The sequence below is a fragment of the Ptychodera flava genome, chromosome 21, assembly GCF_041260155.1.
Source record: "Ptychodera flava strain L36383 chromosome 21, AS_Pfla_20210202, whole genome shotgun sequence".
Classification (NCBI taxonomy): domain Eukaryota; kingdom Metazoa; phylum Hemichordata; class Enteropneusta; family Ptychoderidae; genus Ptychodera; species Ptychodera flava.
This window is the reverse complement of record NC_091948.1, coordinates 32,799,289-32,825,845: the sequence shown is the minus strand read 5'-3', so window position 1 is coordinate 32,825,845 and position 26,557 is coordinate 32,799,289. Positions and strand designations below refer to the sequence as shown.

The window sequence follows — 26,557 nt, the reverse complement described above, 5'->3', positions numbered from 1 at the left end:
GTATGACTGCTGCGTGTTATGAACTATTACAAGAAGACATAAAGAAGACGAGTTTTTCAAGGGTTGTTCTCTTGGTCAAATAGTGTTTTATTCTACTCCCTAAACTAGGTCCAAACACTTTGGTTTTAAGTTTGCCAACACCTCTATGTTGATACTTTTATTACTGTTAAATTACTTTTATTGATGACTGAATTTGAGTCCCAGCCAAAGCCATTTGTTGACAATTTTGCACGCAATTCATCATGTTGGCAAGACCAATACTTGTTATTTGAGCATACTTCAAGGACCGGGGAAGAAAATACATTTCTCCGTAACAGAAATAAAACATCAAAAGTTACGTACAGCTATTGACCTTGTAATTTCCCAGAGTTCTCCTCTTCTTCCATTGAAGAAGCTCCCCGTACAAGTCTGTGGAGATTTTTTCTTTGTTTTTTGGTATTCATTATGGCATTGTGCATTAAATTATCTGGATCCCTGTTACAGCTATTAGTTTATATGGGTCAGTGGCAGGTTCAATGAAAAGTGTTTTGTCTTCACCCAATGATATAGAAAAATGCATGAAATGTCAGTATTCGTAAAATGTTAATAATACTAATGAAATCATATTTATATTGGAATTGTGTTTGTTTACAACATTACCACATTTAGACAATGAATTATCTAGCCCGCTAGTTTACTCGTAACTTGAGTCCATCGACATCGTCATAACCTCGATACCAAATGGCATAGGTTATGACCATTACACTACAGGTACAATGTACACTAATACTGTAGCTCTTCACAGCAGGGCTGTATACTCACAAACTCTACTGTGAAGTCATAGTCAAAGTCAATCTTACCACAAAGAGTTGTGTGTCGATCTCTGACAACGGCCACAAGTAGTGGCCTGGTCATTTTGTACCTAAGGGAGCCATCATTATTTACGCCGGGGGGGGGTGGTTACTAAAAAAATTGAAAGCTTCAACGGGGTTGCTCAAATTGTGGAGAGAAAGAAGGGGAGTTGCTCAATTTTTTTTGTGCAAAATAAATTGAAACACATCTCAGATTGCACCATTTCACACATCAATTTCTCCAAAATTTTATGCTAGAGGGGCACACCTCGTGCTCTCTCCCTTGCAGTGTTCTAACAGTATTACTTAGTAAAAAAACAAATTGAAAAACACGTATCAGATTTCACCGTACTGCACCATTTCACACATCAATTTCTCGAAATTTTCCGTGCAAGAGAGGGGACACCCCCTCTGACACATTTCCCCTCGGCCTCTAGCTTGCCCCCCCCCCCGGTACTTTCAAATTCTACCCTGTCAGATATCTAAGAGAAAACCCTGTCATGATACCCATTTACCAATTAAACAATGCTATATGGTTGGATATTGGTTATAGCGTGAGCTTTTATATCTATATTTCATCGTGACTTTGAATTTCATTTGTTGGTTTCACCTTTTTCAACCGTCATGAGATAACGGGTGATAATCTAGGGTACACCAGGATTTGGAAAGGTCTTTACTATTGCTGTATTTTTGTAAATTTTACAAATACATGTGTCGATATTTGACTTTTCTAGGAGTGGGTGTCAGTCAAAATTTCTGTTTTAGAGGGGGATACTCCAATTCATGGTTGGCGGGGGGGGGGGGTTTACTCGAAATGTCAGAGTTTCCGATGAAATTCCTCCGACGTCGACCCCCGTCCTTAAACAGTGACGGCTCCCTAAGTGTGGTATGAATGCTGAAACAAACCTAGTGATATGCTTGCACCGGTCTTATTTATCGAATTCGTCTTCCATAATCATGATTTTGGTACGGATTTTGTAAATATTGTTTAAAAGCAAAGTACCCATTAAATTGACCTGCGTCAGAGTTCGACCTGTAGGCCAGGTTCACAGTGTTTATCAATAAATCAGAGTCTTTTCTCAGGAAAGACCGTGCGTGTCTTCGTGTGAGATCAAATTGGTGGAACACCGACTCATATCAAAGAATGAAAATTTTACTGAGGCTCTTTGTTCAACTATCACATTTTCCATATTTCTACCTTACAATTCCAGCACAAAATAAACTTTCCAAAAGAGCTTGCTTGTTATGGAATGTTCAGTCATTATGGGCCGACTAATTCTTTTTGTTTCCATCAAAAGCTATGAGCCCCTAGCCAATTGATATTAGGGTAATCCCCATGAATTTCATGAGTCCCATCGCTAGAGTAAATTTTGATGATTTTTTTCGAATTTTTTGTTATTTGTATTCCTTAATAGAAGTGTTGAAATGAGCAGTATTTGGCATAGAATCACAGTCTTTATGTACATTTAAAACCAACATAAACCTAAGGCTGAAGTAAACTTCATTTTAAGGATAAAGATGAACGCCACTGGTACGGACATATATACAACTTATGTGACAACAACATCAACAGAAAGGGCAAGTTTTGCTAAGATACTGTTCGTCCTAATCTTGTATAATGTGTCTCGAAAAGTTCAAAACGTTCTTCATTCAATTCTTGCGCGGCAGCTGCCAATTTTGTCAATTACAGTATGGCCGTCAGGTTCAGAGTATATCGCTTTCTCTGACATACTTTCATTGTTCTGTAGTTTGTAGGTGATTTAAAATATTTCTTTCTGTATATAAGCTTATGCCTATTTTCCTGAATGCATCACATGTAATTGTTTTAATGCCCCCCCCCCCGTTCCCTTCGGTCGATAGACTTCGATCATATTTTAGGCTAATGAAATGCGCACTGATTTTCTATTTGGCTGGTTTTAATCAATAATTTTGCAAGTTAAGTAGATGCATTTTTCTGTAGCAATAATTATTTTTGAATTATATTATACTGTCCTGCCAGCAAACACGCCAGAATGTAAGGCCAAGCAGTCTTTTTTCATTGATTTGATTGATTTATTGGGCACTCTAATACAAACACGAAAGTCCTTGGATAACGCAGAAAGGTTATCAACTTATTATTTCCACTTTTGGTCCCACGAAAGACAAATTCAATGGCAAAACAGCATGACAACAATTAATAAAAACAAAATCGTTTTTCTCAAGTTGTTTCATTTATTCATATAAATACTTACTCTGTATGTTTCTTGGAACTTTGTTCCATTCAACACTAGCTGGGTATACAAAACATTTCAGGCAAAACCGAGCCCTACCTGGAATACAAAATAGAATATATAGGGTCCGGATCTTTTACGATCTGATAAATATTTCGGTGCTAATTCTGATCTACCTCTATGTACATGATTGAGTTTTATAAATGCGACTCTCTGGTCAACAGGTAGTCATCCCGTTTGTTTGAAGTGAACAGATTCAAGGTGTGCTCTCGCTGACATATCAAGGACAAACCGTACTTACTTTATTTTTTGAAGTTTGTAGTCTTTGTTGGCTTTTTACAAAGCACTGTACCAATATTAGCTTTCATGATCAAAAGTGGCATTGAATCAAACAGCTAGCCAACAGTCTTCTAGTATGAATATCTAAAAACTTCTTATTACGATATAAAAATTTTAAAATTTGTCTAGAGGAAATGGCCAATGACACAGATCTTAGAATCCTCTCCGCCTTTAAAAGGAAGGTAGAGAGAGAAGCAAAGAGAACCACAAGTGCCTTGTTCAGGGAACACAATATTGCAGCCATGCCCAAGTATCAAGCTCTCCATAGCTTCAGGGATACTGTGGCCACTGCACCGTGAAAACTGTACGACCATTTGTCTAAAGAGAGTTACGATAAAAAAACCATATACCTTATTTTCTTACTCGTTATATTCCAATAGAAAACGATACAAAAACATATACCTTATTTTCTCACTCGTTATATTCCAATAGAAAACGAAATCAAGGATACCTTAATTATATTCCTCTGTTTATATTTCCCAAGATAACGTCTATGCATCGATTTTTTACAGGCAGATAGACCTAGATATCAACTGTACGATCAAACAGTATACAACTGTAAACTTTTAAACAAGGTATGTCTAGCTTGTGACTTTGGTCTTGTCTTATCTTGGTCAAAGCCTGCATGCCAGAACCCGTTATTTCAACTCATTTGTCAAAGTTTAGGCCAAGGTACATCTTTTAATATATATTTTCAAGAAGTTAATAAGACTGAAAATACATGTATTTAGGGACTGGTCAGTTTCTTCAGCCTGGGGGGTGGATTCATGGGGGGGGGGGGTTTCACCCTGTTTTTGACTTTGGTGATAGGGGGTCACCATGTTTTTGAAATACCCAATAAGGGGGGGGGGGGTCAGTGTGTGTTTTGAATTTGAAACAGGCTCATCATTGCCTAAAATGCTTGTGTCAGCCACAAATTTCATCATTCAGTTGTTTTTTTCAGCGCGCCCTTCGGGCACGTACTTTAATAATCAGTCATATTTTTCAGCACCCTCAACTTTAACATATCAAGCATACATACATCAGAGATATCTGTATGTTCAATATTTTTCAGCGTGCTCTTCAAGCTCAATATAGCAGACATTTTTCAGCATGCCCTTCAGGTGCATGACTTTAATATACAAGATATAATATCAGAGATATCAGGATGTTTTCATATTTTTCGGCGCGCCCTTCGGGCGCCATACTTTAATAAATCTGAGATATCTTGATGTTTGCTAAGTGTACCATTATGAAATCTGCATTTCATATGAAAAGGATGACAAATCCTGATACTTTTCTCTCTATGAGAATTCTGTATGAGAAAGCAACATGCACAAATATTTCACAATATATATTTGATACAGTGACTTATTTTAGACATAGAAAATGACAAGATATCTTTCCATCTCATTGATGCAATTGTTTTCCTTTGTGTCACAGGTTTTCTGTAGAAAGCTGCCTTTTTATGAACAAAATAACAGTTAAAAGGCAGTTTTTGTCATTAGCTGGCTTTTATGGTTTCCATGTTACAAGAGAAGGTCCTTTCAGAGACTGTACACATCAGATTTGGCTAAAAAAGCTCTCTATGCATGGCTCCTCAGGAGATTTAATTGGATGGTTGGCAAGTCTTACACCCATCAAGTTTTTGATTCACTGCTTTTTTCTCTTTGATATTAATAATTGACATCCATTTCTGTACAACAGTTCAGGACATCTGGTTAAGCTTAGAAAGTGTGAAATACATTCACAGCTCATTCAAAATACAGCTCATTCAAAATGTACTGTATTCAAACTTTAAGATTGACACTTTGAAATTCCTATCTTACAACTGACATGTCAACGATTTCATTAAACATAGAATGACTATTTAAAATATAAATATATGTAAAATGTAAAATATTGTATATATACATTTATATATATATATATATATATATATATATATATATATATATATATTATATATATATATATATATATATATATATATATATAATTTATGTCCGTCTTTGTTTAACCTATGTCTGCGCCGGGGGGGGGGGGGTCACCCTGTTTTTGAAATTTGGAATGGGGGGTCACCCTGTTTTCAAAATTTGGAATGGGGGGGGGGGAGTCAGCCACTTTTTTGACGTCGGCAAAAATAATTTACCGCCCCCCCCCCCCGGCCGAAGAAACTGACCAGTTCCTTAGACTGTAGTGAAATGACTTCAGAGAATATAAACGTGCAGAGAATCATCGCTATTCCCCTCAATATTTCCGTACATCGATATACAGATGTGGCGGACTTTCGTTAAAATGTCTGCTCTCTGTGTTGTTTGAAAAAATGACACCGCTTGATCACTAAGCAGTGGCATGGGGTACGTGATTTTTATTACAGACAGAGTCCACTATGCTTTTTAGTTTTCCATCAGTAATCTTGCTGCAGTACAGGTTAGGTCGCTTTTTTTCTCTTTTAAACTTTCCCGAATTCTCAAGCAGATACTTGTCAACTTTGTGCCGATGTAAATGTCTCTCGCCATTAGCTTTTGTTATGTCATGTAACGGAAATACAGTATTTGAATTTAGACAGTCGTGCGCACAGGAAAGAAAAAAAAAGATTTCTCCGAAAGAGAAAATAAAAATAAAAAATGTTGCCAGAATTAGTACAGTTGAAAAAAATTCCAATTGAAGCAGGGAGAAATTAATGCTCCCCAATCTTTATCTTCCAGACCTCCAGGATATCGAGTGGTCCATTCCTTAGCCTTAGCGTTTGGAATTTCAAAAAACGGAAAATGCACATTCTTTCCAGTAATTAAAGGGTTAAGACTTACTGTTAAAGGAAACTTTTGACAAGTGAATTAAACTTGGTATTTCTATCTTGCACCTCTTCTTCTACAACCAAGCCCAGCATTCGACTTGTCAGCACAGTTTCGGGAATGTGACAGGGGTCTTTGCTCTCGAAAGTCAGAGTGAATGTAACTCCGAGTCCGAAGTCAAAATTAAATCGACCCGACATTCTTCGAAGATGAAAACATTTTTCTCTTGAGACATGATTTTCTTAATTCGTTTCTGTTTTGCTAAAACCGGCATGAAAATGTACATATAATGAGCCATACTGGTAGCCCTTCGTAGGATGCTGTTTGTTCCCGGCGTTATACGGTGGGAGGTCATATAAATAACTCCGGGAACACAGTATCGCACGCGGGGGGGGGGGGGGGGGTAAAGACATCTGAAATGAGAGTCAGCACCAATCAAATAAATATATCTATTATCTAACTGATATGGGTGTCATATTAGCCTATGGTGCAATATTCTGGTTCAAAGTTACAGGTAAAATTGTATATCAATCGTTTGGAAAGAGTCTTTGGTTAAATACTAGTATACATCACGGAGGTAGTAGAGGTAGTCTCTACTACCTCCATGTATACATGTAGAAGGACCGTGATTTATCACAACATCAAGTACGGTCGTCGGTGACATTAAATCGACTTCACTTATTTTAATCGCTGTTGGCTCATTGGAACGTATATTACAAGAAGTGGCGACAGGTTTATGTCGACAACTGTGCCTCCAGTCATAGTGAGAAAGTGAAACATGAACACATCATGATCATGGCCCATCAAGTTGTGGTGGGATTGTGGACGCATTTATACAACTAACATTGACAATGAGTCCATTCTAGAATTCTTCGATCTACACATGGTTGTACAAAAATGGATCAACTCAGCTCACGGTTCACTGACCGTATCAGGTGGTTTTCGCGTGAGGAGGATGAAGCGTTGTTGTGTGCAGCGGGGTGGGGGGGGGGGGGGGAGATTGAACGGAAATACGCTTTTTGTACTATGCATGCAGCGTACAAAGTGTTAATAGTTATCTACTACTGTTTGTGCCAATATAAAGAGCTTCTTCCTGTTATACTGTTTTGCATATGTGTCATCTGCATGTGTGAATCACTGCGGGAACCAAAGAGGGAGAGGCAGTCCTTTCGCCTACGTCATCGCGTTCCTGTATGTACGTACCAGTAGAAGTATTGACGGCGATTTCCCGGAAGTATGCCTTTTTCTTGGAGTTGTAACATGATATTTCAGACAAATATATTTAATTGAAGTGAACCTTTGTCTTAATGAAGAATATTTTACACCAACTAGATCTGTTTGGTCTCAAAAGTAATTCAATTTGGACAGCAAAAGTGTAATTGGGCGTAAAAGGATGGTGCTTGGACTCCTTTGAGCGACGATTCGTTGTCAAAGTCACAGTCCCTCCACAAAAGTGTATACATACAAATCTACCACCCGACATTTAATGACCAACTTAGGTAGTCAAAAAGCTGGGTCACTGTTTATAATTGTGACGTCACTTTGAAAATCCGCCATATTGATTCGAAACATAAAGAGGAAGAATACTAACCTCTGAGACCTCCGTAATTTTCGCGTTTGAAGACTCAACATTTTCCTTTAAAACTGTTACAAGACTACAGATTCAGAAACGAGCATGGCCTCGAATCCTATGACTAGCGCCGTGAGAGCGCTAAGCTTGGAACTTAAGAATTTACAAGAAGAACCAGTCGAAGGTTTCAGAGTGTCGCTGTTGAACGAAAGCAGCTTATTTGAATGGGAAGTAGCTATTTTCGGTCCACCAGAAACGCTGTATCAGGGAGGATATTTCAAGGTAATCTTTCAAGCTAGCGATTTTTCCCAAACTTTAGGTGTGGGATCGAAGGGTAAGATCAATGTTTAAGCTGTACTTTACCCAGTTCGGTAACCCGAAATTTGATGTGCGAAGAGAAATGGCGATTTATTCATGTACGTTCGGAAATGTGAGTCATTGTTCTCGACTAAGCTGAAGCAACCCTTTGTTTATTAAGCATATTCTTCACCATTATGTGTAATCCATAAGTAAAACAGCTGTGATTCGCTTCCCCGTCGATGAAATGCTGTTTATTCGTGATCTCGACGGTACAGAGTACTCCGTCGACCTAAAAAACAAAACAAGCCGTGCCCACAGTAAGCGCAGTGTCGTCACAACAAAGAGCCAGTCGACCTTTGGTGTAACGTTCTATTATTTACAATACATTTACAATAACAATAGCTCAATTTAACACGGTCTGTGTGGGTTTTACTTGTCGTATTAAACAGGTTTGAATTAACTATGTGAATGATATCACAATTTTACGTTCGATGATAATTGAAATAATTTTGAATATGAAATATGAATGATTTCTGCATTAAAATTCCATAAGGCCAAAAAAAAAATATGTGCTGTTCCGATAACATGGTTTTCAAAAATAGGGTAGGTAGGTAGGGAAATTTTTTTTTTTTTCATTTTTTTTTAATTTCTCAATGTGCATATTGTACGCGTTCAAACAAACTACCAGTGAACAATTTCCTCATGAAACGCACTCAAATTGAATACCAATATATTAAAATAAAATATTCATCAGTAGAATTGAAGTGTGTGATTTATTAGACTGCCACGGAAATTGATATGGCTGAATAACAATTCTTTGACAGGAAAGTGAACTGTTTATCCAAAGGTAAATCCTCAGCTTTTTGCAGTCACTCCCAAGAAAAACGCACATACTTTATGTTGAAGTTAAAATTGTTTGTAGCATCGCCAACCTGTATATTTGTCTGCTGTACTTCCAACCACGGCCCAGCAGCATCACTGGCACATTCAACTTGAATAGAGTACATTTTACATTCAGAAAAACCTGGATGGTGTTCCTCCAAAATTTCTTCGAATGTTCGGTTCTGTTTAACAGAAGACAAAATCGACCATTCTTCGCCATGATCGCATTTGCGAAACAAAATTGAGTACACATTATGTCCATCGCGAGTCACCATTTTGTTTGAGACGAGGCCTGCTATAAGTAGGGATACCAGGCCCTTTTTTGTTCTTGGTTAAACTTACTTGAATTGTATGTTTTCTTGAAGATCTTGTCTCAGGATTCAAAAAACTGTTTGAATGATGGTTCTCTAGCTCTTGTCTACTTCCAGGGTTATGATTTTTTTAGAATTAAAATATGCTTGATTTTTTTGACAAATGGTCAAAAAATTTCAACATATGGCTACGAGTCATTTTGTGGGTATCCCTATGAAAAAATATAGTTGTATAATAACATTAATTCTCTAACTAATCTGCTTTAAAATACTTTTTGTGCAATATATTGTGAGAGTACGGTATAAGGAGCTTTTGTTTTCTTTACACAGAAACTTGAAAATGCTAAAAAATTTTGTGAGACAGAGTTGAAAATTGGACGGCACCGTGTATACTACCAGTCAAAAAGCTATTTTTCGCCATTTTCAAACTACTGTAACTTTCAGAGTTTTTAAGCTAGCTCTGTCAAATTTTGGACAGTTAAACTTGAGTGATAACAAAAAAGAATAAATATATTTTAGATCTGTAAAATTTCTTAAATGTTACATTTGAGAAATTCTGATATTCAAAAACCAAAAATCATAGGAATATGAATAAAATAAGTCATTGTTCAACTGATCAAGTCACAGTACAGAATAATCCCCCTGGAGCTGCCCTTTTTTACACAAGAATATTACTCCCCCCTAAAAAGCTGTCATCTTGTTGTACTCAATTTTCCTGTAGCATTGAAATCTAGAGTCAGGGTTATGATTTTTTCCTTTCCTTTCCTTAGATTTTTCATTCTCTCTTCATTTGCCCGTCTTTCCACTTGTCTTGTTTATCAATTCCCGATTCCTGCACTACCCCTGTCTGTCATTTTCCCCAGTTTACGTTAATGCTGTGTAAAAATAAAGGTTGTTTACATACATTTATTATAATAATAACCATGGCATGCCGACTTTATTCCCATACATCATTGACAGAGTATTCATTTCTGTTGTCAAATATCATTTTGTAAATTTTGTGTAACATCAACAGATGAAAAATGAACACAGTTTAATGTTCGCAAAACTACCAGGGTTAACGTTTGAAAACAGCTGATTGTAGCGTTGGCAGTTTGGGGCTGTTCAACGAAGTACGTACGTACGTACGGCAAAATTCACGGTAAATTCCGAACTCACAGATTTTGAAACTACTCAGAATTGACCTTAACACACAGTTTTTGGTGTACGGGTTTATATTTTAATGATAGAATGACTATAAACAGTAAAGTTGACCAAAAGTTTGCTCGATTCACTATGACAAAACACTTCCGGGTTTTCACTTGGCCTGCATAAAAGGCCGCGCTGTGCATGGCGCGGTTCGGAAATGACAACAAGAAGTAAATGAAAGATGACATCAAAAACGGCCATGAAAATGCTTCAAACTTTCCACAAATTGAATATAACAGTTGCTGTTTGGTATACTAACTCCGATCACTGAAAATTGTCCCTGCATTTTAGCGAAAACCTACAAAACGTCGTTTAGGCACTGAACAACATACTGTAACGAGCCATTCCATTCTAACATAGGAAGTAGTGGCCATGAGAAATGTGCGTGCCGCGCCAGTACGGCACGCTGTATGGCGAAAAATAATGCTTGATTTTGAGCGCTAAAATGACACGATATTTTTTTCTTTATTTTCAAAAAAAACCCGACACGATCGCAAGCGTAGCACTCGGAGCTTTTTATCGAAAATTCTATTGAATTAGACCTAATACTTTTTGAGATACAGCAGTTTGAAAACCGGAAACCGTTCAGTGTGCAACAACTGTCAGTGTCATGTCGCAAGTTTTCATGAGCGTCTGGCATCACTTCGATAAGAATGACGTATTAGTTCTCGCGTGATTCGCGCGATTTGTCATAGTTCTCGCGTGATTTCATGCGTTTCACGTTTTTTCATATCGTTATTTTTACTTCCGGGTTTACGAGGCTCTAAAAAGTCTAGGGTCGGGGGTTAAAATTGGGGTAGGTCGGGTTATCGGAACAGCACATATTTTTTTTTTTTTGGCCTAAGGTCATGGGTAATTTTCTTCGGTTCATCAAACCCCAAAGCTGTTACTTTAGAAACTTTAATTCAACCATTGATTATTTAAGAAATGAATTTGGTGAAATTTTCAATTCCCTTCTTCAATTATAAGGATTGGCTGCAAATATATACGGCCAACACAGGTGTAGAATTTAGTGAACATATCAGTGTCCATGAAAGGGTGATTCAGGGTGCTTTCCAAGGTCACCTCCTGAACTATTGTGTTCCAAGGTTTACAGAGGTATCAGATGGATACATTTGATTGATGTGCACAATATTTAAAGATTGTTAAACAGTTTAAATTTTTTAAAGGGGTCGTCCGATGCATATGCATAGTCCAATGGTAAACATTAATTTCCCTTTCACAGTGATGTATGCATTTTCCTTACTGTTTGTTCAACAGTGTTAGTCATTAGCCTTATTGTACCCAAAAACTTCCAGTGCTATGTGAATTGTCCCAATCTGAGTTTGTCAGCACACTTACTAAAAGGATCTTTATTGACTTCATCATGATCTGTGTGGTATATGTACACGTTGTTTAGTTTTTGATGTACATATGTTGTTCAGTAGTGGATGATTGCTGTTTTGTCTGCCATAATACTTCAGCTGTGACCTTGAGAGTATTCAATAGTTCCACCTTGATCACGTCACAACCCCTTCCTTGAAAACTTTGACAAATAAACAGAATTGGAATAGCCTTACCAGAAAATGACAGAAGTATGGTATTTTAAGGCACCATTTTAATTCATTTAGAGTTAGGGGCTCAGTATTTGTCTGATAAAGTAAACAAACAATACACAAGGAAAAGCAGTGCCAGTAATGTAAGAACAGGAAGTGACCTCCATCAGAAGATTATGTTGTCACAACCTACATGTGCTGACATTTTATGAAATCTTCCTTCTCCAAATATTGGACAACCACTCCTGTATCATGTCATGTGATGAAAATGAATGTGTGTGTGTGTGTGTGTGTGTGTTGTGTGTGTGTACGTACGTGTCTATGTACATTGTACTCTGTGTATCTATCTACTGTGTGTGTGTGTGTGTGTGTGTATATATATATATATATATATATATATATATATATATATATATATATATATATATATATGTACACTGTAAATCGCTCTGCCATACATGTACAGGTATTGAGCACTGTTTTACACTGAAGATTTCCCATTTTATAACCAGTAAGGCATAACAGGTCATGTGTGTTGCATGTTAACAGAAACTTGAATATTTGAAGGCTCATAAATACCCACATTTGTACATACTGTAAATATGATTTTACTGATCAACCCTGTTGTAAAATGCCAAGCCAAGCTGGTGAAAAAAGGCTTCTAGTCTTATGTTTTGCAGGTTCGGTTCTTGGCAAAATGTAGAAACGGTATTTTCAAAGTGTCATTCTTATTTAGAAGCTATTGTCCACAGGGAAATCTCTGATAGATACATCCACACATCTCTTAATATCTGCTAAAGCATGGACAGTGGAGCAGAACTGTCTGTGGCCAGAGATAAGATGACTTTACATGTTTGGCAACATGCAAAACAAAGTGATGCATGAAACAGCCTACACATAACTGGCCACAAGTGCCTGAGATTCCCCCAAAACAATCTGTTTTGGGTGACTTTCAGGCCGGGGGGAGAATACAAAAGTATGCAGTTACCCAAATATGACCAGTCAATATGTGTTTTGTAAACATGTCATCCAATTTTCTCCCTGAAAAATTGTGTACTTCCTCAGGTATCATCACTTGTCCTGGTTGTAGAAGACACTCCCACCTTCTGTACATGTTCTAGAATTTGTGTAGACAACACTTTCAACTTTCCCCAATCAACCGGTAAATCGCTGTTTGCATGTATCAGCATCAAAATGATGTATATCACATGACCATAAATTAAAGAATCACAGCAAAGAGTTTGTATGAGGTGTTTAATATCTAGTTACAGCACCCTTTTTTGATGTGTTTTGTCACAATTGGGCATTTCGTTCACAAAGTACATGTACATGTAGTTGATATGTAGAATTCGTCTTTACTGTGTGTGCATGTAAAAGAATACTGTCCTGAATCTGAATGTTTGCAAAAGTAGTTATACCATCGGCACTGATGCGCTGATGGTACTACAACTTCATTTTCATATTCTACTACTGCTACTTTCGATTCAAAAATCTTGCAAACCCTTCCCAGAGAATCCCTACATCATTTGTATGCATTTATACTCACTAGCGAAGTTTGTTGACAACAGTATTTTAACCGTTTTCCTGCCAAGTTCATATTTCACCATCGGGTCAAGTCTTGTTTTTAAACTAGTGAAGCACAATACATGTATTACTATTTTCCAGATTAACGGCAATTAGCATTTGCTTTCCAATTTAATAGATAATGAATGGCTTTAACATTCATTTTGTATCGAATGTCATGCATTTGTATTGCCTTACTAAGTTACTCTAAGTTAATGTATATATCAGCAAGACAAGTTTTTAGTGTGGCACATATCTGAGTTGTACAAAACGTCTTTTTTGTGTGAAATAATAGTGATTTGTACATGTATGTTGATAGATCACAAAGTAGTATTTATTGGCTATGCATAACCTTTTCAACCAAGTATAATTTTAAGTTAAAACATTTGTAGGGGAGCACTGACTTATATGAGACAATCAAATCTAAATTAGTGACCAGTATGATAAACAGCTGCTTTGCCAGTAGGGGAGGTTTGCCTCATCAATGTCCTTGTACAATCTCAGTAGGCTATTCCCTGGTTCATATAGTCCGCTTGTTTAGAGTTCCATCTGTCCAGGATTCTTTGCTAGGCCATGACAACTTAGTAGTGATCTCCACATGTAGTAACAATCCTACCAAAATAGAAAAGGTTGCCAAAAATAAGAGTTACTCAGTACGATGTGTAGCCTGTACAGTAGAGTGACTCATGGGAGTGTCCATGGTGTCTTACATCACCCGAGTGATAATGCTTTGTTATATTGTTTATCCTGTGTCATGCACATGCTCAAAAGATTGACTAGGTAAATTGAATCCTTCGGCTGAAAGAACACAGATTTTCTGAAAGGGGTTGACACTGACTTTTAAACTGTGACAAACAGATACATGTACATAGGTGATTTGAAAAAAAACCCCCAGAGTTTGTTGCATTGTCACGTTTGACCTTTTGTCCTGGAGCTATGTCAATAGTCACATGCACATTTTCATTATTGAAACGTTTGTACTGTGCATAAAGCCTTGATCAGATGGCAGCGTGTAGATTTACTGTGATTATACAATTTATTCAGGTGGTTGCTTTTCTGTAGTCTTGTAAGCAACTTGAAAACCTCCCTGTGTAACTAAATGTACAGGAAACTTTGTAAAACCTTGGCTATTAAATAAACAGCTAATACCACATCATAAAAAATCACACCAATTCATAATCACTGTTCTTTTCAGAGGTTCACCGGTGTAACCATAGATGTAATTGAATTCTGCACTTCTCATGTTCTGTGCTTGCCCATTAAATTTCACTTCAATAGGTAGTAATTTCAGTGTAATTTTTACCCCAAGGTGAGAAAAAATAAATTTTTGTTCCTCAGATTTTTTTTGGAAATCTACAGGCCGGTGAGCAATATTTAAAAATTTTTTTATCACAAACCAGCAAAATCTCCCATGAGTTACATTATATTCTCTATGACTTCGAGTCTAGATTTTACATAACTGTACACAATAATAGAGGCATTACATATACAGGCAATGTTGACAGAACAAGTTCTGAGCATTTTCACATAACCCCAGAAGAAAAAACCTGTAAAACATGCACAACAAAATTGCCCTAGAAGTATAACAATTGCAGCATTGTCTTTCTAATATCCTCAAGGTGGAGACCAACAGTTGTACTTTTTCACTTTGACCCCATGTTTAGCCTCTCTAATAACACCACTGTTCCTACACATTTTACACAGTGCTGTCACAACACTGTGCTGCCATATCTGAAAATAAAATCCAAATTTGCTGAAGTACATGCAGAAGCAGTGATTATTAGGAACAATTTAATTATTCTTACTGGCTTGACAATAATGTTTTGACAATCTTTCTCAGCGTGACACAAACCTGAGATGGAACTACATAGATTGTCAGTGCTTGATGAAATTTATTAGGTTTTAAATGCTTAGTCATGCTTACCCATGCCAACTTACCAGTGTGAGCACAAAGGACAGTAGACTTGGTTCAAGTCTGTGATTTGTGAATGTTTGAGTGGAGTGAACGCAATGATTTGTATATGGCCGTTCACAGTTCACGTCACTGTTCTCTAATTAATATGCAAAAATAAATATTTGTCCGCATTTTCAGATAACGCTTTTGAAAATTACGCATGCAAGAACGACGAAAATACATCTCAGTGGGCGACTGCTAGTGTAACAATGAATACTAAAAAACATATTCACGACTCTGAGTATTAGCTGCAAAAACGGCCATGTATGCAACATTGATAAAATTTGTCCGCATTTCAAGCTGCGTGTGCGATGTCGCGCGCGTACGGCTATATTTAGAAACAAACCTGTAACCGTGAACAGCGCTATTATGCTCTCATGTGAAACGTGCGCGTGAGTGGACGCGATGAGTAGGGTGAACGCGATGAGTGGAGTGAACGCTATACAGCGGAGTTTCACCCGGAATCACAGACTTGGCTTTCTTGCAGGGTTTGCGTTGCTATAAATTATTCATGAGATGACGTTTTCTTTACTCATATATTATTCATAAGATGACATCACTAAATTTTACACATTGGGAGGAGTTACCAATTGACCCAAACGAGACGTGCATAAAACTCACACGGCGTTGTTGACAAAATGTCGAGTGCGGGTACGACCTCTGTTCTATCACCGAAAACGCGTGAAAATATTTGTGTTGTTTGTGGGGCCCATGTTACAAAATGTGAAAATCGTGGCCGGTTATTCAAGGATGGAAAAAGACACCGTCCTTACAGTTGTAGCCTGTTCTCTTACGTGCCCAAAGCGATGGAAATCAAAACAATGTGGAGCGACTTCGTATGTCAGTGATTTTCCGCTGCCGGTTGGTGCGCAGACGAACAAATCTTTTCCCTCAATGTAACTCTCAACAAGCTTTCTTTGTTAATCTCGCATGATTAGCGGTGGTCGATCGATCAGTTGTAAAACGCGGTTGATGTACGAACTTCATGCCATTATTCGCCCAGATATAAAACGTACTCGATGTCTAGCTTTGCACGGAGATGACAACAAACTTTTTAATGCATGCAGAGGTTTATTAGCAAGCGTTCTTCTTATTGGCCAGAATAACGGCGGGGGCTGTCAATCATTTTGTATTTGCTCTACGTCACTTTGTACACAGTCCGTCTCACCGCCTGTACTTTGCAAGAAGTCCAAGTCGGTGAATCCGGCAGAAACTAACTCACTACTGCGCAGACTCAAACGTGACGCATTCAATCGCTGGGAAAACCTGGCGTGAGCTGCCAAATTCCGGATAGGTTTGTACGAAATAGGAGAGACACAAGAGAAACTATTATAAATTATTTTATTTTTTTAAAATTCACCGACTTGAACCAAGTCTAAAAGGACAGGTCTGTGTACACACAACTTAGCCGCTCATTTTCAGATGTTGTTTATAACTTGTTTAGAACTCAGAACCATTATTGTTGACAGATTTGTCAAAGCCTGGGAAGGACATGATTCTCATTGTACATTTTGCAAACAAAATTGGTGACAGCCGGTCCAAACATTTTGCGGAATCAATTCCTTTATTGGAATACATGTAGATCTTTTTGCTTTTACTTTTTTCGCTGGTCACGTTGTTGTCATATTGTACCTCATGAGCACATGTATTGCATTGTACAGTATGTCATTAGTCCCCATGCAGAAGTGTAATTTGCGAGGATGATAGATAATTCAGTTAATCTGTCTGCCTTTGGCCAATAATCAATCTTACTAGAACCAATCATTTCAAGCATAGTGATCACCTTGTGAGGCTTCTAAACTCACTCTTTGGAAATGATATAAGTCGATAGATTTCTTCCAAAGTGTATTAACAACAATGCTCTGAAAAGTGTATTGACACAGAGCTATCGAGACATTTGTTCACATTTCACTTCCATCATGCTCATATCAACTCATCAATGCTGTAGAAGATGAACTTTATAATAATATCACACCGGCGACATCAAACAGCATTACTTTAGTTCATAATAATATTCACAATTGCAAGATTGATATGGTAACCTATGAATAAACCATGAAATAGAGAAGCCTGTTTTGAATGATCAGCTGTTCAATTAGTGCCATGTGTATGGTAGTGCAAATATTACATTAGCAGTATCCATCACATTATTGACTTACTGTGACCTTGAAGACTTTAACAATAAGGATTCCAATGATCTGCTTGTGTGTGCAGAGTTTGAAAATGATTTAATTTGTGTGTGTGTGTATGTGTGTGTGTGTGGTATATATATATATATATATATATATATATATATATATATATATATATATTTATATATATTATATATATATATATATATATATATATATATATATATATAAATATATATATATATAACAGTATGTGAGGTAACGATATATATAGGGACAAAATTGCCATTGGTTGACATTTCTGTTATGAATGCATGTTTATAAATGATTATGTGTGTTTCTCTTTGGTGGAAATAGGCAGATTTATTGGTCATTTGAATCACCCTGATTGTGGACATCCACATAAATAGTTCCAAAGATTTATTGCTTGTGTATGTCAGAATGATATTTTTAAAACTATTCCCATGTTATGTCCACACAGTGACCTGTACTTCGTTGAGAAGAACGATATGAATAAATTATTGCACGAAATGTGTATTTACATCATGTGTAAACTTTGTGATATTTAACAGATTTTAAGCACTACAGAGTGCCTACTCAATCTTGTGTAACTGTCAGAAATGTAGCCTAAAGAAATATATGATCCTGCAGATACAATAGGATATTACATTGCATGTTTGGTGAAGAATCTGGAATAGCCTAGGGAGTCCTCTTAAGTTTTTGACCTCTGCGATGTTGACATCCATTCAATTCACAGTGTAATGACTCCAAATAACTACTTGTTTATCTGCAATATCATAATGTGTAAATTTATTCACAAATGATGTATATAAACCTCAAAATTCTATGGCTGTAGATTAGTAAGTGCCCTTCTCATGACATCAATTAACCCGTAAAATGAATCCATGACACTTCACCTTTTAAAACAATCAGGTTTATACGAAGTGTGCATGCTGAAAATAAAACAAGCATGGTCTTCCTTGAAAAGATATTACAAAGATAACAAAGAGAAGTTTGTCAAGAAGCCCACTTTTGTATTTCCCATTGTGAGTTGGTGAAGTCAGTACACAGCCTCGAAGACAGTCTTGAACATTATTATTATTAAATACCTGTATAATCACATAACCACCTCTTGTAGGTAGAACAACAACAGCATAGAGAGCAATAGGGTTTGTGACATATTAATTACATATTCATCTCAGTAACCTTTGATCTTTTCCTATTCGTTTCCCTTCTCCAGGCAAGGATGAAATTTCCACAGGACTATCCGTACTCCCCTCCAACTTTCAGATTTATATCCAAAATGTGGCATCCAAATGTCTATGAGGTGAGAAAATGTGCATATGCTATGCAAACTTCAACTTTTTAGAAAGGTTTGGACTTCAGCTGGCTCCAAATGGATTTTCATTTCTGCTTGGCTACAACTTGAAAAGCAAGGGTTTCCTTTTGTCAGTGTAACCAAAGTATAACATGTCACTCTGATGTTAGGTAATGCAAGAGAGTTGAGTGATCAAAAGGTAACTTAAACCTATTCTAGAAAATATTCAGTGCAATAAGCATCATTAGTTTCATTTGTCATCAGTATTTATGGAGTTCTCACAAAAATGTTGTCTTCCTACACTCAAGTTACTCCATAGCTGATATAACCATGCCCTCCAGTGAGTAACCAAGAAAGCATCAAATAGTGTGTTCATTAATTTTCGATGTGTCTCTCTTGTGTTCCTGTCTCGTCTTTCTAGAATGGGGACCTATGCATATCAATTCTTCATCCACCAATAGATGACCCACAGAGCGGAGAACTGCCGTCAGAAAGGTGGAACCCTACTCAGAATGTCAGGTATTTACTTTTTGCCCTACGTAAAGCTTTCATGTGCAAAGTTATTCAAAAGTTTATCAAAACCTTATCCTGTACAAATGGTAAATTGGACTGGCTTTGGAGTATTATTGTGTATTATTTATATTTTAGCATTGATTTCAATTTTTTAATGCGTGAAGGCTGTATTATTTATATTTCAGCATTGATTTCAAAATGTTTTATTTTATATTAGGCTCAGCCCTATTGTGATATTAAAATACATAGCTGTACATGAACCATATTTTCAAATTTGATGACTTATACCTGAAAAAATCAGATTTGAGTGATACCAGTGCAGTTCCACGGATTCAGAGCATTGCACATCCATAACAGACTGAGGTCAGAGTGCAAGTTTAGTGGCAGGTATGTTTGTGTGTCAGCATCTTTGCACACTTTTTCCACCAATTCTCTGAAAGCCAACAGAAGGAAACTCAGAGATATTGTGCACATGCTACGGCTACAAGCCTGTATTTTGGTGCCATGTACCAAGAAATAATTTTGTTGGCTCTTTGTTTTGTTGTCAGGACTATTTTGCTCAGTGTAATATCTCTCTTGAATGAGCCCAACACGTTCTCACCGGCCAATGTGGACGCTTCAGTTATGTTCAGAAAATGGAAGGACTCCAAAGGAAAAGACAAAGAATATGAAAACATCATTAGGTAAGAGACTTGTTTGAAAATTTGCTGCAACAGAATAAATTCCTACTTGGAGATAATAAGTACAGTCTCGTCAGTTATCATCAAAGGTGCGTTTTGTTGCTGTCACAAAAATTTAGTGTTTACTGTGATGTCCGTTGACATCTTGCTTTCACAGCAAGGATAGTATGACTCCTTGAAACTTATTCAGCTGAAGGGTACACTGTAATTAGTTGGGTTTTATTTCAGCACCCTGGTGAGTCTAGTTCCAATGAAGTCCACCTAAACATGTACTATATTCCAGTATTAAATTAATTTGATCTTGTTGACACCCAAGCACCATTCAACATGGAAAGATTTGACCCTTTGATCATCATTGTTCAGTGTATGCCCAGTGTTTTCAATATGTTGGGTGGAGCTGTACACAAACAAATGGGCTGCAAAGAGAAAGTACCGTATATGTAGCCCCTATCTTGGAAACAAGGTTAAAAGGAAAATGAAAACACAGAATTTTTAACTGTAAATGTCAGGTGGTTGAAAAGGATCTCATGATCACCTGAATATTTGGGGAAGTGATCTATGGTTTGAAAGCAACATAGAAAAAAGCTTTTATACGTTTAATTACCATTTAGCAAAGTTAAACAATCACTGGTGTAGTCATGAACTGTACTACTGCTTCCTGTCTTAGGGGGTCATGGTTCATAGTCACCCAAAAGAATACTCTTGAAAGTATCATCTGTTGAGGAAATTGCCGTCCAAGTGTATCCTTTCAATCTCGGTGTTGTCCTTATATTCAAAAGTAGCCGGGTAATTTAAGAAAGTAGACGGGTGGACTGCGAGGAAGCGAAGCGAGCGAGCGGCGAGTGAGCGTAGCGAACGAGGGGGGAGAGCGCGAGAGGGGGTGTCCCCCTCTCGCAAGGCGAAAAATGAAATTTTGGAGTGGAAATGGTGTTCTCTGGTGACATCTGAGGTGACATTTAGCTGAGACTGAAACAGTACTTTTGTTGTGTGTCTCAGACGTGGCTCACATACAACAAAACAAACAAACATGATTTTGTTTTGTTGTATTATTTATGACACACTTATGGTTTTATTTGCAGTGAAGATGTAACATATAATCTTAAATCACCCGCTGTCTGCTCATTTCATTGCTCATTTCCCATTCTTCATTACCACATAGTAGTTTCCCAAAAACCATCAAACTCATTCTATTCTAATCAAAACACATTCGCTTTTCTTAAGAACAACATCGGTAAGATAATTCACTGTAACAGTGTTCACATTTACGAAAAAAAATGCGTATATAGAAAACTCATAACAATGAAAAAATGCGTAGAGAGTTGATTGCATTGGATTGAGTCTCTACGCATTTTTTCATTGTTATGAGTTTTACGCAAACGGTTGCGAAAGCACTCTCCGCGACTGAGCTTAGGCGACATCAATACGAGATGAGTGCCCGCTTAACATTAAATTTTTTGCATCATTTCTGTCAATCACTCATTTTATGTGGAAAGTTTCAGATTCTCTGAGTGTAGTCTGAAAAATCGGCAGCGTCGAGTCAGAGGCACGTTACCATGTCAGTTGCTAATTTTCAGGCTAGCGATAGTTTCTGAAACTTATGACACAAAGTGAGTGATTGACAGAAATGTTGCAACAAATTAAATGCAAACCGCGCACGATCATCGCGTCTCGCTGTCCCCAAATTTGATCAAAGCAGATATGCAGCAAGGCGTCGGAAGGAAACAACTCTAATTTCTTTCAAATTTGCTCCACGAGTCCGTGAAAAAAATGATTCAGAGGGTCCATCGAAAGACACTATCGGGCAACCCAACATGGAGAAGCGCAGTGAAATTGAACCCATGCCGGAATCCACGACGTATTGTCCAGGGGATCAGCGCCAAGGTGAAGCCGTGAGCCGTGATGCGTCGATGATGCGCCGGTCGGCAACACACATGCCTGTCACCGTGGATTCTATTACTTTAAGATAATCAATAAAAAAATACCAATTCAAATAAACAGTTGCTTCTAAAAAATCAGTTCTAGCTCATTTTTTAAATCCAGAAAATGCGTCGGTATTGCTCTGAGAATAACTTGATTTGTTGAGAAGATCATATACTCATAGTGACCGTGACGTTGGCAGCCAGCGCGGCGGCGGAAAACTAGCTGCAGTCTCATGAACTTCGAATCGTCGATCAAAATCACATCTTTTCGGCGCTTTTTCTCACAAATTCAGCGAAATTGAAGTTTTTCATACGTAAACTAAATATCTTTTTGGAATCAAGTATACCTTTCGAACGGGCTTTCTTCGGGTAAAATATTCCAGTGGCCGACGCCACATTTCTTTTTGACGCCATCGTTAAAAATCATGACCTGAGATGACCTTCATACTAATCAAACCAATTACACTGCTCGTAACAAAGACAGCACCATAGGCGCGTCCATCAGCCAATCACACTATTTAACAAATAAAAGATCGGGCTCAAAAAGCCACAAACGGGTATTTAGAAACTGTTTTATGTTTGTGCAGTTCCATGCGGGGAAAGAGGTCGCGAATCTGTTAATCGTACGTGTGCCGTCTATGAAACGGCTTGCAGTGCAATCCCGAAATTACAGGTCTATAAAATAATCTAATGACGTTAAAAGTAGCCGGGAAAAAATGCAAAACAGCCGGGTTATTTACCCGGCACCCGGCTTCTAAGGACAACACTGCAATCTCGCTCTGATTTGACACATTTATGCCTATCAGTATACTGTACTCTGAATATGGAGGTCTGTTTTTGAAATACCAAAATTACACTGGCTATTTAGTGGTTTTGAACTTGAAGGTGTCATTTTTTTGGAGACATCACGGGCTAAATTCCTCATGTTCCAAAAAATTTAACCAGCTATAACAAGGAGAGAGGAATATTTGCTTTGGCAGGCATGACAAACTGGCAAAAACAATACTGAATTTTTTTTCTGTGGTTCGTTGTTGCAGTTTAATGAGTGACACACGAACAAACAAATTTGAAGGATAATGAGGTAGTAGCACATTTGTATCTTGTGTCTTTATTTTGTAGTCAGCAAAGCAGCTCATTGATTTCGCTGTCGGATAATTTGTTAGTTCAATATGAATGGAAGGCAGCAGTGTTATTTCTCCTGCAGCTAGGAATTTTTTTTTCATGTTCTAAAAGAATTACATATGCATGTAGAGTAGAGTTTATCAGTATGTAACATGACTTACTGCCTTGAAATTTTAAAAACCTTTTCAAACCTAAAGTTTTTCTTCTCCTCTTTTTGCTACACAGGAAACAGGTTTCTGCAACCAAAGCAGACGCGGACAAGGATGGCGTTAAAGTGCCTATAACTTTACAGGATTATTGTGTTAAGACTAAAATACAAACCCCACAGAGTAGTTCAATGGACATGGCTGACTTTTATGATGATGATTATGACCTTGATGATGACGATGATGATGACGAGGAGGATGATAATATTTATGATGATAACGAGGATTCAGGAAATGAGGAATCGTGATAGGCCGACGCAGAAGCAGTGTTTTTTTGCTTGGATAAGCCCCGCCCGGTTCTGGCATACAATTGGATCCCCTGACATCTTTAACTCAAACACTTCAGAAGACAGCAAGCAACTGTTGATCACAGTCTCAATGACAAGACAGGAATTTTTTTTATGAGCAGCATTCTGAAGATAATATCTATTTAATGAGGACAGTTTTTGATAATAACATTGCTTTGACTGTATGCATGGAACTTTAAAACTGATGCTGAAATTCCCAGATAAGAAACACAAACAATTACAGTGTATTTCCTAGTTGCAATGACATTTGAAAAAAAAAAGAAAATTTAAAAAAAGAATGGTACCTTTTAAAAGCTGGGATAATTAGATTATTGATCATGTGTTTTGATAGTGATTATAACATAAAAGTATTTTGACTTGATGCAGTAGCTGCTCGCTAAGTGTCTCTTTGTTTACTGTCATCACTGTCTACATGTAACAAAACTTCAGTGCGCCTGGCTGTCAAATATTTTCCAGTTTTTAACCCAAATTGATCAGTTAAAATAATTTTCAAATACAAAATGATTGATTATTTGATTCATTGATCTATACCCATATGACTAATCGTACCATATGCCAGAATTGTTTTTCTGAAGGCATTGTTGTCATAAATATTTCATATTATCAGACTTGACAGCTGATATTGTGTCATTTTAGCATCATATGAGAACAAATATGGGATTGAACAGAAGTAGATCTGGCTTACTCTCAGCTACGACTCCCCAAGTTTGATCTCAGTTAGCTACCAACCTTATCCAGTATACATGTGAACATGTATTGTTCTCTTTTGTCATTATATTTTCTTTTTTTTGTATAAATATTAAAGTTGCAATGAAACACATTCTTCAAAAGAGAGTGTTCAGAATGTTTCAGTTTTGTTTCATATAAACAAAATGGACTTTTGTCACTGTAGTCTTTTTAAAGAAAAGAACAAATTATTGCATTTTCTGTGTAGCCTTTGTCTTGGTGTTTAATCTGATGTCAAGTAAAATCGTCAAACTATAGTTATCTTGGTGCTGTGACTCTAGTAAATAACCCTGTGTAAGGGAAAACAATATGTGTTGCTCTTTGCTTGTTATTTGTAATGCTACACCAAGATGTATTATTCTACTTTCAGTACACAAGATAATTGACTTATCACATGCAATGGATGAAGCCAAGTCCCATTGTACCTCAAAGATTGCAAGACATGTAATCTTACAATTGATTGCCTTCATAACACACATTTCTGTCCATTTTATGACATGCCTCATATGTATCAAACATTGCGTGCTCCATAGTATTCAATGGTAATTTTTTGATGACATCATGGGCCACATAGTCATCATTTGACTGAAATTGAACCAGAACTATTTTCAACTTGACAACGTCGGAATTCGAAAATGATCAAAAGATATGTTTTACATAGGAAATACTGATTTTTACAAAAGTGTGCATAAAAAATTTCAATTAGCTGCATGTTCCGTTCAATGATGAAAATCATTCCATTTTTCAACCTTTTTTTGTTTAACAAGGAACTAAAGCGTATGATTGTCATTTGTATGTGAGCGTGAAATTTTAGAGTGAAAACTATGCAGGAGAGGCATGTAATAAAAGTGTTATGGCCCAAATAAGGGACTACATACCCTTGAAGCATTTCAGGCAAATGATCACCTACCCTGAGGCACATAGTCCCATGTTTGGGCTATAGTACCGGTATATATTTTAATATTTTACCATGGACAAATTCAGTCGCCAGTCTGTTCAGATTGCATTTTGCGTATTGCAGTATTGCATCTGCACTTTACTACAGACACTAGAGCGGAGGAGATCTGCTTCACTATCTATGACTAGACTCTTGCAACCCCCACCCCATACTCCCCATCAATCAAATAGTAAAAAAAGTGAATAAACAATATCGTGAAAACCAGATAAAATGTTGAAATAATAATAAACTACTAAAGAGAGATTATACCATAAAGGGACTCTCAACAGTCCACACTAGGAGGTCAAACTGATTAAAATCAAATGTAAAGATGGCATGCATTTCTACCTTAGCTTGTTCTTTGCTGTTTCAGTCTGCTAATTAGTCACCTTACCTCACAACATCTGAACCATTGCCAAGCCAAGGTGGAAATGTCGCCATCTCTACATCTGATTTTAGGATACAATGGTAGGTTGTAATCACCCCTTGTGAAAGATGACAACGTTGACTTCACTGTAAAGGGACAAAGTCACTCTTTGACCTTTTTGTGATATCACAAAAACATGGAATACTTGCATAAAGTCACCCAGTGTACAAAATGACAACAGTACGTAGCTGCAAAAGTGTTAATTATTACCCCTTTGCTTTATGCAAATATGATTTTACTTGTGACCTCACAACAAATGCATGTACAATATGGATTTATATAATATGGATTGGTCTTGGAATTTGTCTCCCATTTTTCTCACCATCGATAAGTGATCAACTGAATAACTTGGTGATGTATAGTTTGAAAAATGCTCTGAAGAATTATTTACTCTACTATGTCAAAAATGTCAGCTTGAAACAGAGAAAGCATTGAGCATTGTCATTTCTGTGTTGAATTCACATCTTTTGTAGGATTATTACAATGCAGCAATTTTGTCATCCCTTGTTACATGTAAGTGCAAGATCACAAAACTGAAAGAAAATTTAATTTGAAATCTGTTGAAGGTAACTGGCCTACAGTGTTGCAGTAATTCAAAATTACTTGTAAATAACATATACATCATTCACTAATGTGACAATTGTTAATTAATATGTTGTTTGCCCATGTCAAGCTCACAATGAAACAATCCAATGTTTCCTAACTGGTTATGGAGGGACTGTGATAGATCAACTCACTGAATCAATAAAATTGACACTTCCCTTACCATGGTCACACATATCAATTGTTTGCACTGATATGGTTTGGCTC

General features: G+C 37.1%; 1 protein-coding gene across 1 annotated transcript; it reads left to right on the top strand.

Moving 5' to 3' along the window:
• Positions 1 to 7,702: 7,702 nt before the first annotated feature.
• Positions 7,703 to 24,693, top strand: LOC139122054 (ubiquitin-conjugating enzyme E2 R2-like). The gene is made up of 5 exons (XM_070687428.1): positions 7,703 to 8,008; positions 18,832 to 18,918; positions 19,331 to 19,428; positions 19,971 to 20,105; positions 23,369 to 24,693. The coding sequence occupies exons 1-5, from the start codon at positions 7,832 to 7,834 to the stop codon at positions 23,595 to 23,597; spliced, it is 726 nt and encodes a 241-aa protein (XP_070543529.1). The 5' UTR covers positions 7,703 to 7,831; the 3' UTR covers positions 23,598 to 24,693.
• Positions 24,694 to 26,557: the final 1,864 nt, after the last annotated feature.